Source organism: Stigmatopora argus, chromosome 8 (genome assembly GCF_051989625.1).
Source record: "Stigmatopora argus isolate UIUO_Sarg chromosome 8, RoL_Sarg_1.0, whole genome shotgun sequence".
In the NCBI taxonomy this organism is placed as follows: domain Eukaryota; kingdom Metazoa; phylum Chordata; class Actinopteri; order Syngnathiformes; family Syngnathidae; genus Stigmatopora; species Stigmatopora argus.
The window spans coordinates 6,522,986-6,538,374 of NC_135394.1; the positions used below are offsets into that span (position 1 = coordinate 6,522,986).

Here is a 15,389-nt window from a genome sequence, read left to right on the forward strand (position 1 = left end):
TCAGGCGCAAGAACCACTGCAACAGTGGGTGGCCAAAAAGATCATACATGTATCACTTTAAAAATAAAAAAAATCACAGTCCTGGTTTTTATGATTTTTTTTAATTTTTTTAAATTGTAATTTCAGTGTTGCTCATCCACCGTGAGAGATAAGTTGTCCATTGGAAAATTATCTTCCAAGAAGTCATATATTGTAATATTGCGAAAGAAAAACAAATGATAGACCTAAAAAGACAATTGAAACCAATTAAGTTTTCTGAACAGGTGTTAATTTCTGTCTAAATTTTATCAACATGGAATGAATTTCTCCATGAAAGGCTTCACAGTGCAATTCAGTACTAAAATATTTTCAACTTTTGTGCATGTTTTCAACATTTCTCTTCAAAGCTATTCTTTGTACGATTTAAAACGAACAAAAAACGTTTTTCTTCGGCAATCAGCATCCAATAATGTTTGTCAACAATAATAGTAAAAACCTTTGATTCAAGTCGATACATATAAACTGCAATTACACCACCCAAACACCACAAAGGGTGGAGGCATTTATGCGATGTGATGATGTCTTCAATTTATTATTTTATTTAATTCATATTGCACAGCAAATTTTGGTTTTAAGGCACATTTATAAATATAGATAAGCCTGTCCAAATTTCTTCAGGATTTAATATTTAGTACTTTTCCGCGTGTAAGGAGGGACTTGTCTTATCCACAGAACAACAAAAACACTTTAAAATCATCATATTTTATGTCCTTTTTTTAAAGTAAGGGAATTTATTTACTTTCATAATTTCAATTATATAATTGAATAACAAGGAAAGTAATTTATTTGCATATGCACAGAATTTTGAAGTTTCTAATTTGAAAGACAAAAGATGTGATAGTTATCATAATATCGATATCCACTGATAATTTTTTTTATCGTGATCATTTTTGTCATTTTTAGTAAAGACTAAATGATGTATTGTTTTTACTTTGTAGAATTATTTACTTTTTTGCCAATAATATTGCTCCTTTAAGTTTTATAATGTGGCAGTTAGACCCTGGCACAGAGGATTTCTTTTTTTTTTTCTTATAGAGGGTAACAACTAAAAGTGGATATTCATATTTGTTTTCATAGAGGTTTATTTTGAGTGGTTTCAATGTGGGGTGGACAAAAGGTTCCTGTAAAACTTTCATGCCGCAGTGCATTAGACATTTTTCACGGTAGAATGCCCGTTTCCTCCACAGGTTTTCTTCCCTTGGCGTAGTGAATATTTGTACCTAGTAATGCTTCATCCCTAACTGCCTTGGAATTCCCACCATCTTTTTCCAAGTCACATACATGCACATTAATGAGTTCCAGCTCTTTTCAATCCTGATCCAAGGAAAGCCTGCACAGCTGCATCTACTTGTACATGGTATCCAGGGTGCTTACCAAGAAGTTTTCAACCCGACAGCTCTTGGCACAGATTTTGCATTTTTTTTGGAATCACAATCGTAGACGCTGGACATTATTAAGTCAATGGCTATAGAATCTACAGTTAGAATGGCTTGAACAATTCTTAGAGCATTGGGCCAGATGGTCTTTTTATTATCGTTCAGGGGCAGGACACCTTTGGGGGCTCATTTAGGAAGGATGAGTCATTCTCAGGCAAGGCACCATCACTGAGCTTCCCATATGGAATCGGGTGGTGAATTCAAGTGAAATTAACACTGTGGAAAATGAGTGTCAACTGGGTGGGTCTGGGCTGATTTTCAAGTGAAACTGGGCATTCGTGAAACTGGATTTCTCCCTTAGATAGCCGAGTAGGAACAGCCCATGTGAAAGTATTTAGGGCAGCTTTCAATATCATCAGAATTGGGGGAAAAAAAGTTACTACTGGCTTGAATTAAAGCAGATCACACCAAATCAGACATGAGGCCATCGCATAGACATGGTTTGTAACTACAGTTTAGCTGGTTTTAGGGCTTGTAATAATGCTTGCTGTGCAAAAACAATCAGTCATTTTGGACTGCACATGTCTCGACTTTCAGGATGAATCCACCCATTTGGCGAAATAGCCAAGATGATATAAAAGCTGTACATAAACAAACACAAAAATGTAAATGAATAACCTTGTTAAGAAGCATTACGAAGAAGAGTTTTAAATGTTAAGGAGAAGTTGAAAAGACTGGCTATTTCATCTGATCTTTCATCTTATTTATTTAAAATAGTCACTCAAACACTACACATCAAGAAAGTACTACTTGTAAATAGCATTTCATTTACCATTCCTGAAGTAAAAAAATATAAATATTTACTCAGTTTGTAATTAGGCATATTGACAGTAAATGAAATAGGATGTAAACAATATAAAGCTTTTTATTTTATTTTTTAGATAAAACCACTAGTAGTACATTTTACACACTGTGCAAACTCCAATATTTTGGTAAAAGCATAGATGTTTAATCTTTAATGTTTAATGGGCTTGTGGTCTGACAGCATCTTTCTTTAGTCGTTTTCCCTGCTATCCCCAATTTGAGTTACTTGCAGCTCTTGTAAATGTTTTGTGACTTGCGTCACTTGTAATCCACCCACAAAAACAAACATGCCTTGTTCTTACATCATAGTCCCCTGCGTGTTTTCAGAGAAAACTCTTCTCCTTCAGCGATGAATGAAAACAAAAAATGGAAAAACACATTTATATTCTGAACAACTTGTTGGAAAATACTACTTTAGGAATTGTTGCAATCAACACCTCCAGTTATGAGTACAAATATACATTATAAACAATGATGAGGCACTGTCAGATTATAGTGAAGTGTCCATATTTTATACAAACTCATGTATGATGACTGCTTAAAGCCGTTAAAGATCTTCCGCATGCAAATAAAATGTTGAAAACTTTGCAAATGCTGTACATTTTTTGGGGAGCTTTAAATTTATACTTTGCTACGACGGTATGAGTGGAGTCGACATTGACGCACCCAGTTTGACTCTAAGGATTTTTGTTTTCAGTCCTCACTGAAATGTGTGTGAAATTTTATCTACTGCTTCATCATGATTATTGGACATTATTAGGGTGTCTGCGTAGTAAAAGCCTACGTCCACAGTGAACAATTTGCCTCCCTCGTTCTATTTTCTAAGTGCCGAGCAAATCAATTACTTGAACATCAAGAGTTCGTGATCACAGTGTTGTCACATTTTGTTGTAGTGCATTGTTCTATAAGGATGATTAAAAAAGAAGAACTTTCTTTTCTTATAGGTAACCTTTCTTTCTTTTTGGACTCCATTCTGGATGGAGATTCCTTGGAGGATAAGGCGTTTTCTGTCAAGTTTGTACACAGCTCTGACCCTGATGAAGAATGTGGTATTCTCGACCCTGTTACAGAGAGTTTGGTCCACGACAATTGTGACTTTTACAGAGGAGCTGTCTGCCAATATAAGAAAGGTGCTTCTCACAGTTTGTATTGTAATAATGCTATGAATGTTTTATGTAAGATGTATTTCAGAGAAGGCAGCCATTTTTTAACATAGCTGCGCAGCTCTAAAATATTTAAAGTATTTTTTCTTTTTTTTCTAACGGAAGAATATGAAAAACTTTGGGCACTTCACGGGTTGACAAATGTTTTCATACCACGGTGATTTAATTAGAATACAAGGTTTCATTGTGTCTGTTCCCAACTTTCCAGGTGTTTTATGCATTTTACTTTGAAAATCATTTTTCAAGTTACTTATTTGTTCAGTTAATTATTTGTTTAAGTTTTAGTTCTCAAGTTCTATTAACTTAAATGAATTACAAAGTATGTTACCTAATGTCTTCTGTTTCCCAAAGAGACAAATTGTATTAATTCAGTTACTTTACTGTTATTTGTTAGTTGTAGAAGTGTTGGAAGATTTCCATTTCCCAAAGACACCATTCTTCAGTGAACTGAGCCATTACCCTTTAACCAATTATGTAAGTAGAACTTTGCGTAATATCTTTTATTCATTTTGTATATATTGTGTAGTATTTTTTCCAAGTTGGCACCATCAGGTTCGCAACTACATTTTGACAAAACCAAAATTATAACACTGCAAAACTACTGTAGGAAGATAAATTGACATCTTGACTTCTATTTATTTATCATTGTCTCTTTGAGGTGATAAAGGAGCAGAGTGGCAACACCTCCTGGGACAGAGAGCTAAACTCACTGCATCAGCTGACCCGGACTGTCCTGGACTTGTTAGAGGCCCAAAGTCCAAATGTCCTCACATCTAATGATATCCACTTTCTGTCGCAAAGGATGGAGACGGGCTTGTCTGCACTGGCTAGTAGTCATGCAGCCAGCACGAATGCAGCAGATGCCATGGCATCCATGGCCACAGATTATGTAAAAATATCTAGTGTGATGCTGGAGCCTCATGTGGCGGAGCAATGGATGGGTTTAACAGATGCTGGGGTGAGTGATAAAGGTTTTTCTTTTTAAATTATTTTACTTTTTTGTCCTTCATTGTATTATGTAAAGTTATACATTTTTGCTTAGAATAGTTTTTGTTTTTGTTTTTATTTTTAACCCTCAATACGGGCATTAGCAGCTATACTGTCCCAAGTGTGATTTTCAGTTAAAAAAAACATTATGAGCCTTTACTCTGGTAAACTGGATTTACAAGATTTCTGAAGTCTGTTACCATGTCCACTGGGATTGTTCGTTGACTAAAATTCCGGTTTAGTTGAAAAGTGTGTTTAAAATATTAAAACTAAAATAATTTTCTTCAACAGATCAGCATGGGCCCGTTTACTATTGTCAATAGCATTGACAATCTTACTGAAACTCTGGCAGACATACTAGCTGCTGAAGGAAAAAGCTTCTCACTTTCTACTACGAATATAGGTGCGTTAACATCTTTCTTAATACATGACAGAAAATACGGATTTTAGCTACAACATAAAGTGGTTTGGATTTTTGGAGAGGGCCATTAACATTAGAAAAACTGCAAGTTTTATTAGTGTACTGAATTAACAGCATATATCTAGTTTTTTACATGAATCCTTTTGCATTACACATTTCTGCTGTGAATATGCCTATTTTAGTGTTTTCCTTTTTTGAGCAGATGTATTCATCAGTAGTCGCAAGCTGACTGAAAAAAGCTGCTGTCAGTCATTTAAACCATCTTATGTCAACTCCAAAATGGTAAAGGGAAATGATCAGGATGAGCTGTTCATTCCAGATTGGGAGTTACAAAGAATTCACAAACTGGGTAAGAAAAAATGCGTAATCCTACACAAAATCTCATTGTTTTTTAACACTTTGATATTATTCGCACATGTTCATTTCTGTCTTCAGGTCATACGGATGTGATGTTTATTCACACTCATTACAGCCATTTGAACCAGCTTTTATCTTCTAGCTCATCACAGTCTCTTCAGAGTAAACATGAGAAAGCGAAAAGGTTTGGCATTTAGTTCTTTACTCTAAAATTCCCGTGTTTAGTTGGGTTGCCGACAATTTGAAGATTATTGATTGAGTGAACATACTCATTGATCAACTTGAACATCTGCCAACAGAATGATTTGACTGATAATTTCCTGTGTAAACAACACTAGATTTTAAATAAACGCAACCCTTCAGTATCCATGCGATCCATAGATTTTGACATTCTAATTTAATGAAACAGGTCAGCACAATGGCAATTTAAAAAGAATACATGAAAAATAATAGGAACAAATACATTTGTATGTAAATTAATCAGTTTGTTCTGCTTTGCTCAGGTTGAATTGGCCATTCCAACCAAACTCAGTAGCTTGACAAACTTCGTTTTCTGGCAATGATAATGGTCTTGTCCAATTGTTACTTATATAGGGGAATATAAATAAAGATTACTGTGCAAATATAATATGTTTATGAGGCTATCTCCATCTTTAGTATTCTCTCAGGACACCTGTCTTCTGCTGTCATATCAGCCACTCTCCGTGATGCTTCAAACGTCCAAACAATCCCTGTTGCTGTCAAGTACACCTTATCTTCTTCACATGTGGTACTTCATGCTCATCAAAGTTTGCATTGTGTAGAGATTTTGTTAAGTCTTTTTTTCACTATTTTACAGATTAGTTTTTCGTCTCTAACTTCATTCATAGAGTTCAGTAGGAGATTAAGATGGAGTTTTGTGTTAGTGTTGGTAATGTTTGACTCATATGAGCAGTGGAACAGAGTATCCTCTAGAAAGTGCAGGGATATTCATTGTTAAAAATGTCTATATTGGAATTTATCTTACTTTGCCAAAATGATTGCTTCGTAACGTTTTCTTGCAAGTTCATGGGACAATAGTGCATTGCATTACTTCAAATATGCAAAGGTGAAATATGTGATTTATGGGAAATTTGGTTAGACACATTTTATTCTGACAGTATTATCCTGCTAGATACAATATTAGAGTTGAGTCAGTAATATGTAGCATTCAGTGAGTGATTCTCTTATATACGGTAGTTTCAAATAAGTAATTACATTGTTACTTGATTGATTAAAATAATCTAATACTGATACCCAATCGCAACTGAGCTGGACACACCGTAACCTTTTTAAGTATTTAAAAAAAAGTTACAATAATTTTTCTAGTGCATTCCCTCTCCCAATGCAATACATTCGGGTTGTCATAACATTCCAAATAGTTTTCCTGTGATTGCATCATAACTATTTTTTGCACAGTTACAAATTATACATTTGAAGATGTAATCCTCAACACATGCGACCCTAGCGAGGATAAAGTGGTTCAGAAAATGAATGAATGAATTTTCAACACGTAATTGCAATTATGTCCTGTTTCAAGATGGAGCATGCACAGACATTTACCCCTGTATGTGCCTTTTGGAATTTCAGCCTAATGTAAGTTTTCATCTGCAACAAAAATGAATGACTGTGTTGTCCGATAAAGTGGTTAGTGATTGTGTCCTTATACAATTCTTTGTGGTGGTACATAGGAATAATCATACTAATGGCTGGTCCAGCCATGGCTGCAGTGTGATCTTTGCTGGCTCTGGTGTTACATCATGTGTATGTAATCATACCACAAACTTTGCAGTATTGATGAATTACTTAAAACCAAAGGTAAGTCATCTTTAATGAATTTAACATTCTCATACAAAGTTTAACTCTTTTCAAAGCCTACCAGACAGTTTTTTTAAACTATCTGATAAGTAAACAATTACTATGGTGATAACTTTTAAAAAAAGTCTATTCTTAGCCATGTTTTACTTGTGATGGTAAGCTTAACTGAAAATGAATGACCCACTGTTTTGCCTTTCAGTGGAGTCCAGAGGAAGAGCTTGTTTTAACCAAGCTGACATTTATCGGCTCGGGAGCATCTTTGTGTGCTCTGGTGGTGACGTTGATGCTCTTCACTGTGTTGGAGTGAGTACCTGATCATTCTGCCCTCTTACCCATCGTAGCATTTGAGTTTCTGGTCAATAATTCTCATTTACGGTGTCGTAGTTAAACAGCAGTGCCGCCTCGTGCTGTAGAGGTTCATTCGCCTGATTTGGTGCGGGCAGGTGCTGGCTCGATTGCTGCTGGCGGCCGTATGATTGGGAGTGTGGATGGTCGTTTGTCTCTCTGCGTGCCCTACAACTGACTGGTGACCAGTCTAGGGTGTAGTATTCCTCTCCCTTGACAACAGCAGGGTCAGGCTTCAGCAATCCTTTCGAGGATGGGCAGTATGGAGGATGAATGAATGAATAGTTAAACAGCATCTGATTTATTTATTTTTTTATTTTTTTATTTTTTTTGTATCTAACATCCTTTTAAAAATTGATTATTTCATCAATTGATTTCAAAATTAAGAACTGAAAGCAACATTCAACAGTTTTACCAATGGGACTTGACTTAATACCAGTTCACTACAAAAGAACATTCTAATCGTTCCTGGAGCTGCCACTTTTCTTCAGTGACTTTTACAAGTATTGATTAGTGCTAATCTTCTAATTACAGTTGTCTACTCGAGAGTTCACTCCAAAGGTTTATGGTAGCATTCAATGGATGTTAATTAGGAGTAGAGTCACAAAGGGATCCTAATAGCCCATGTTTAGGTTAAAAAAGGGACAATATGCTAGTTGAGGCATCAAGATCCAAACTACTGATGATTGAAATGTTTTTGACCTTGATCTTTGTCAGAAGTAAGGGCTTAATGCCACATTGAGCTTGATGCTGCTTATTTAGCACATTAGTGGTTAATAGTAATCAATATCATTTCAGAATGTTTGTCCTCAATTGAACAATGCTTTTTTTTCCACTAGTATACCACGATCCGACAGGACATCCATCCATAAGAATTTATTCATTGCTCTGATCTGTGCTCAAGTGATTCTGCTATGCAGTGGTTCGGCCATTCACAACAAGGTGCGGTAGAAATGTATTAATTAAACACATTCATTAAAAAATATATAAAAGAGTGCAATATAATGATTAGTAATGAAAGTTAAAATTTTGCACACAATCAATATGCCATGCGCTAAGCACATATAGTTGAAATTTGTCGTGACCATTAATGTTATATTCAATCATTCCACACTCAACATTTAGTCGATGTATAGTAGTTGATCCTTTGACCTTTGGTCGTGTCTCGGTGGGTGAATTGATTCTCTTGGGGCTGATTTTTAGAAACTCATTTAACGGTTTCAGATAAAAAATTGGGATGGCCATCTGTCATTTAAAAAAAAACATAATTTAGACTAATGAAATGTTCATTCAGATGTTTACCAAAATATTTTGTTCATTCAAAAACAAATGTTAGGCAAGCAAAGGATTTTTGGGGGGTTGTATTCCAAAGATTTTGTATTTGATTATTGTTGGTGAATTAAGCCATTTCATATGGCTATATAGTTTATTGGTCCTTTTCAGTGTGTGCTAAAAAAAAGCACATTCTTGATTGATTTAAATTATTACTGTTTACTGTGCATCATTCATAAACAACTCTAGACGACCCTAAAAAATAAATATAACGATAATAACTTTTGGCCCATCTGGGATTTGTGCTTGCAGATAGCGTGCACACTTGTAGCAGCATTGCTTCACCTTTTCTTCATGGCAGCCTTCAGCTGGATGCTGGTTGAGGGTCTGCTGCTGTGGAGCAAGGTGGTTGCTGTCAACCTCAGTGAAGAAAGACACATGAAGTATTACTATCTCATCGGCTGGGGTACAGTCATTTTATTTTGGGATATTTTTACTATAAAGCTCAAATAAAAAGTACGTATTCAATTACAAAATACTTACTTACTATACATATTTAAATCAATTTCCAATAATTACCTTATACTTTTCCATTATATAAGTTGCTAACTTTTTCTCCGATCCTATTTGTTAGTTTAACTCGACACCTATTCTTTAATTTCCCCCCTGTTGATTCTTATTTGTTGTCATCCTGCTTACAGGTCTACCCATACTCATAGTTACCATCACACTGGCATCAGCTTCAGACAAATACTTGGCCGATGGCTATTGCTGGCTTAGTGTCCAGAATGGTGTCATTTGGGGCTTTGCTGGACCTGTCATCTTCATCATCATGGTCAGTGAATTAACCTCTACCCATTTTTTTAAACTGTATGATATATTGTATTTAATGCTACAAGCCAGATGTGAATGATGATAATGTATTATAGTATGGCTGAGAACTGTCCTGTACAATGGTGCAATGGTTCTTTGCCTGACTTCTGTGCTGGCAGCGTGGGATCGGTTCCTACTCGGTGGCATTGTGATTGTCAGTGAGAATGGTTGTCTGACTCTCTGTGTGCCCTATGACTGACTGGCGACAAGTTTAGGGTGTCGTACAAAGTCGGCTGGAATAGGTTTCAGCAGCTCGTGACCCTGACAAGGATAAGCGGTGTTGAAATTGAATGAATGAATTCATGCCCAGTTTATTTATTTTCAACCGCGGGGCATAGTGTAAACCGGGCATAAAACGTGAGCTGTTCAGGAAATAAATATATTACAATGGCATCTTATTATTTCCTTATGAAAAATGAAAGAACCCATGATAATAATAATATTTATGTCCTAAATATTAAGTGTTTTATTTTTCTCTCTTCCTTTACTACAGGTGAATTTCATGGTACTTACTAGGGTGGTGGTCATCACTATCTCTACAGCCAAAAGAAGGTCAATTATGTTGGCGATGGGTGCCAGTCCAGTGGAACAAACCTACGAGCAAATTAGGTACTGACCATAAGAAGGCGCTATTTCTCCTTTAAAGATTATTTAACAGCCCACGGGCCTTGGCTGAGCCAGACGTCTTCAGAAGGCACCAGAGAAAATAATTTGTATTCTTTAAAATAGTGAGGCTTATTCATCAAATTTGATAGGAATAAATTTTGAATTAATTATATTAGGTCTGTGTTTTCCATGGAAAAAAAATCATCTGGTTTCAGTCTCATCTAATATTTTGAAACCCTGTGCCCCAAGTGTTTAGGGCCTTCAACTTTTGTTATGAGTCTCCCGCATTACCAATTAGTACATAACTTATTATGCCTTTGTGGTTTATTTTCTTAAATTTCTTGCTCTATTATGAAAATTGAATGTGACGCTTTTTCGAACTCATTTTTAATAGTCATTTAGTTATAAAAGCTAAAATTGCATCCATGTTTATTCAAGATTTTCTTTTATTACATTTGAATGACAGAACATGGTCTTTACACTTATATTGTATTTCATTGAATGACGTGTGTGTGCATGCGTGTGTGTGTGTGTGTTTAAAAGCAAGGTTGGGGACAACTAAAATTATACTTATAACAATAAGGTTGTACATATTAAAAATAGGAATCAAAAACATTTACTCTTATAAATGTACTCTTGTAAATGTTTTTGTTTCAGGTTTCAAATTTCATTAAAATACATTCATCACTGTGTGGTTAAAAAAGGTAGAATAGTTATTGTAAACGTAAGTCTTTCTATAATTTTGGAATGTAAAACATTGTAAGAATGGCTTTGTCTAGACTTAGTGCAAATGTCTATTTGAATTCCAGCCCAAATTCTCGGTGCAAACTAAATTACTTAGCAAATAAACCGATTGAGCACAGACACCATTCCATTATAGCAATAATTTACTTGGCATTTTATGTTTCCATTGTATTGTATGTATAACAAATCTTGGCCTTAACTGTATTTTTAGTTTTCCGTTTATACAGTATGTTGCCATTAAGAAACGTCCCAGCTGTGTTTCTTGTGAACTGCTTTGGACTAATCTTTGTGAATCTATCCCACATGTGATCCAGTAGATTTCCGACCAGAAGTCTTGTAAATGATTCTATTGGTGAAAATTATGTCAAAGTGTGTATTTTTTTCTTCAACCTCAGCCCACCAGGCCTCACAGTAGGCACGCTATAAGAATTTTCAAAGGTGTCCTTGAACCATTTGGCACCCCTGGGTGGTGGCCATCTCGGAAACTCAAACAAATTCCTCCTCTGAATAAGCTAGGGCCTGCCGCCATCCATGTCACAATTTGAACACACACATTCACAGCTGGTGTGGTTTGGCAGTCACCTGAGTGGGGAGCTAATTCCACTCTAAACAGAATTAAATGACTTTTAAGGTGGAAAGTTGTCACCCCAGGAGTCTTCCCAGCCACACAGCCACTGTGTGGATCAGACAGTCCTCCAAAAATTCTCCAAAATATTCTCAAATTCAAAGTAGAAAAATCTAAAAATAGTGGCTTTGGCAATACAGGACAATGCTTTAACACATCAAGACTAGTCAGCTTGCCAACATATTTAAACAATGATTGACACTATTGTGTGTGTGCATGTGTGTACTTAACATTGGTGCCATATTGTCCTAGGGCCGCTGTTAAAGCAGTGTTGGTTTTGCTGCCCATTCTTGGATTGACGTGGTTGTGTGGTGTCCTGGTGCCTTTCTCCATTGTCTTGGCCTACATTTTCATCATCCTCAATTCTCTACAGGTACACACCGTATATATGTATATATACACGTACACACATTTTTATAACACACACTAGGCTAAGGCACGTGCATTTTCACTAAAAGACATGCTGCTCGTGACATTTCAAAGCATTCACAAAATGACAGTGACATAGTGAACTTTATTATTTAAAATTTCCAAGGTAAAATTTAAAAAAATTAAATGTGTCAAAAATGTCATGTATTAAATGAAAAAGAGGGCTCATATTTCATGTCAAACAGATTTTGGGCCTTGTACACTCGCCACGCCATCGAGCCCCTATTGGTACCAGTGTGATATGCAAAAGCGTTCTTTGAAAGACATTTTTTGAAAAGGGTTTGTATTATTTCAAATAAATTATGACAGTCAAACATTTGAACGTTAAGGGGTTGAAATGATCTTGATCGTTGCATACTAGTCAAATTTGTACATATATTGTGGAATTATTTTCCATCTTCTATATGTTTGTATGCATACACAAAATGTAAAACCTAGACAGAATTGCAACCAGATATTTTTTTAAAGCAATTTCAGGAATATTTCAAGCTGCCTGTTTTTCTTTAATCAAAAATTGAAAGGTTTTCCATTATACATTCTGCTCTTATTGAATGTACACAGACTCTCAAGGCTTTCATTTGTCTGTGGAAAAGGATGGTGCAGAAATCAGGATAGTAGGAAGATAAAAGGGTTTTGCTTTAACAGTTGAATTGTATTTATTGGGGATAGTTTGCATTATTTTTGTCATGGCCAATCTAAGGTCATCATGATTGGCACGATCAATTTGAATATTGCTGCTGACATTTGAAAGGTGACTTTCTTCTCATTTTATCTTGATGTACAGCTTAAGATGTTCAACAGTCTGGGGTCTCACCCTTGTCGTATTTTACGCGTATTTCCTCAGTTTAGTACCTAAAGTCTTTTACTATACGTGCATAATGTGATTCGGCATGGTCTTGCGCAAGTAGACACAGATGTCTGTGAAAAAGATGTTGCTTTGGATTTAGTATATCTGATCGGTTGATAGATCCGTCTCTTTCTTCACCTGAGCGTTTAAGACAAGTGGCTCCAATTCCAATGAAACGACTGCAAAGTCAATTGTCAAACTGTAGCCGAGGGTGTTCTGGTGCCAAGAGCACATATGGACACCATTGTACATAGGCACAAACAGGTCTGGGCAAACATTCCTGTTTGAGGTCCAGTCTCATTTCAGACCCAAGCTATCTAGAGTGATTTTTCGGCCTTACCGCTTGCTTACATGGCAGTTATGCCTCTGGATCCTCTGAACCTTTTAATGATAAATATGGACCGGGTATGATGAAATCCTTTTAATTTCATTGGACAGCTCTGAGATCAAGGGTACAATCCCAGGTCTTGCTTTCTTGTGAGATTTTCTTCAGGTACTCTGGTTTTCTCCAATGTCACCAAAACATGCATGGTAGGCTGATTAAACAATCAAAATTGTCCTCCGGTGTTAGTGGTGAATAGTTGTTTTCTCTTATTACCCTGCATTTGGCTGATAACCAGTTCAGGGTGTATTCCGCCTCATGCCCATTGCCAGCCTTGATTGGCTCCAGTTACTAAATAAACACAAGACAATGTCAATATCAAGAAAACGCCATAAAACATCGTTTTTTTTAATTTACAATATTGGGATGATTGTGATAATAGCACTAATCCCTCGACCCCCTATAATTTGACCATCTCCCGCCAGACCATTTTTTTTCTCTTCCCCCTCACACCACAGCGACGCACAGTTTCACCAACTCGTCGCAGGGCACATGCAAAATTTTCACACTATATAGAATTAAAGGAAATAAAAATGATTCATAACACTAACATTGTGGTTGTTTGCCAGTTTTTTTTATTTTTACTGGCCGAAGCCAAAGCAGCATAAAGCTTAAGTGTCTAGCTTTTACTGTTAAATCAATAAAACCGATAATGTTGTCATTTCATTGCACCGATCGTACCGTTGTACCCATTCAGTTCTCTTCCAAGCCACTACAAAGTGTCTCCACTATTTTGCGTCCTCTCATTTAAGCATTTGCTTCACCCTGTGATCAGGCAATTTGTTTTTGAAGACTGTATACTATCAATATTAACATCTCAGATCTTTTGAAATACAGTAGTTTTTTGGGGGGGAAGACAGTGATTTTTGGGGGGGGAGATAATGTTGATCATTTTACCGCAAGCACCGATTCTGATGATGGGGACATTTTTTTCACACTTTTCTTTCTCAGTTCCGAATTATCATTTAACCGCAAATGTGTATGCAATCTGTGGCTATATTTACATTATCAATAACGTAGTTACGCACGGCCATGTACTGTTGCACTGTTATTCATTCATTCATTCATTAACAACTATAAGCAACGAGTGCACTGTTATTCATTCGTCATCCCTGTAAGCCTTACAGTGTAAGGGATGCGGTGGTTGTCCAAGCTTATCCCAGCTGACTTCGGGCGAAAGGCAGACTACACCCTAGCTAGACTGGTCGCCAGTCAGCTGTAGGGAACACAGAGAGACAAACGGCCATTTGCACTCACAATCATACAGCAACAATATTCCTTTTTTTTTTTAAATGAAACGGATTGTAATAGTAATCTTTTATTGTCAATAGAAATTATATATTTAGATTTATATGAAGGTGAGCACATTGTTACAAAAAGGAGAGTTCATATGAAGCTGAAATTTAGAAATTTAAATTTTGAAGGTTTAGTATATGTATACTCTCTTGAGTCTATTTGAACTTCTATTACTGACTGACTTTTATGAGCATCTTTCCATAAATATGGGCATGCCTCATCTGCTTTCTTATCAGGCGAGAGATAAATAGCACATATATGGTTAGGGGGCTTCACCGTGTTTGTGGGGCTCATAAATTGAAGCACCAACTTTCATCCAGTCAATACAATGTCTTTCAAAAGTTTTTACACTATCAATTACCCTAAGGATAATAGGCTTTTGACATGGCACTGTCCATTCTATTACTTGGCCATAACAGAAACTATTAACAACTATAAGCAACGAGTGAAGTTGATTGAAACAGACAAAAAAAATGGAGAGCTGAGGGAAGTTGAGTTACAATGAAAAAGTTAAGGTTTAGAACAGGGGTCTCCAAACAAGAACTCTAGGGCTTCTACTTTTCGGTCCAACCGATTCAGTACGGACAGTTTAACCATTTCTGCTAAAACAAACCACACCTAACTGCAAACTGATTATTACACTTGTAAAACACCAGATTAGTGAAAATATTTTATTTTATTTGGTTGTAATAAAATTCTGTACCCACTGTTGCCCCTTTTAGAATAGTTTGAAGACCCCTGGTTTAGAAGGGGGTCTGGAGTGACCTAGCCCCATTTAAAAAAAAAAAAGCTTGAATTTAGTATTTGCAAATATAAATAAATATCTATAATACACACGAGTGCACTGATATTTGATATCAAATGATGCTAAGATAATTAAACTTTTCTCTGTCAGTCACTTATTTAGCAGTTTTTGGTATTCTTTGG

The 15,389-nt window shown here is 36.1% G+C and overlaps 1 protein-coding gene across 2 annotated transcripts in view; it reads left to right on the plus strand.

Moving 5' to 3' along the window:
- LOC144078756 (adhesion G protein-coupled receptor D2) overlaps nucleotides 1-15,389 on the plus strand; it is a 59,565-nt gene that overhangs the window by 2,049 nt on the left and 42,127 nt on the right. The window contains exons 5-19 of one of the 2 annotated variants that reach the window (XM_077607082.1): nucleotides 3,224-3,409; nucleotides 3,837-3,916; nucleotides 4,110-4,400; nucleotides 4,721-4,832; nucleotides 5,053-5,199; nucleotides 5,286-5,391; nucleotides 5,865-5,976; nucleotides 6,766-6,821; nucleotides 6,917-7,043; nucleotides 7,243-7,346; nucleotides 8,228-8,330; nucleotides 8,973-9,126; nucleotides 9,362-9,495; nucleotides 10,027-10,142; nucleotides 11,761-11,881. In XM_077607082.1, coding sequence (XP_077463208.1) covers nucleotides 3,224-3,409; nucleotides 3,837-3,916; nucleotides 4,110-4,400; nucleotides 4,721-4,832; nucleotides 5,053-5,199; nucleotides 5,286-5,391; nucleotides 5,865-5,976; nucleotides 6,766-6,821; nucleotides 6,917-7,043; nucleotides 7,243-7,346; nucleotides 8,228-8,330; nucleotides 8,973-9,126; nucleotides 9,362-9,495; nucleotides 10,027-10,142; nucleotides 11,761-11,881 — 1,949 coding nt within the window. Of the gene's footprint in view, nucleotides 1-3,223; nucleotides 3,410-3,836; nucleotides 3,917-4,100; nucleotides 4,401-4,720; nucleotides 4,833-5,052; nucleotides 5,200-5,285; nucleotides 5,392-5,864; nucleotides 5,977-6,765; nucleotides 6,822-6,916; nucleotides 7,044-7,242; nucleotides 7,347-8,227; nucleotides 8,331-8,972; nucleotides 9,127-9,361; nucleotides 9,496-10,026; nucleotides 10,143-11,760; nucleotides 11,882-15,389 lie in introns of both variants that reach the window. The other variant, XM_077607081.1, reaches the window with a different exon arrangement.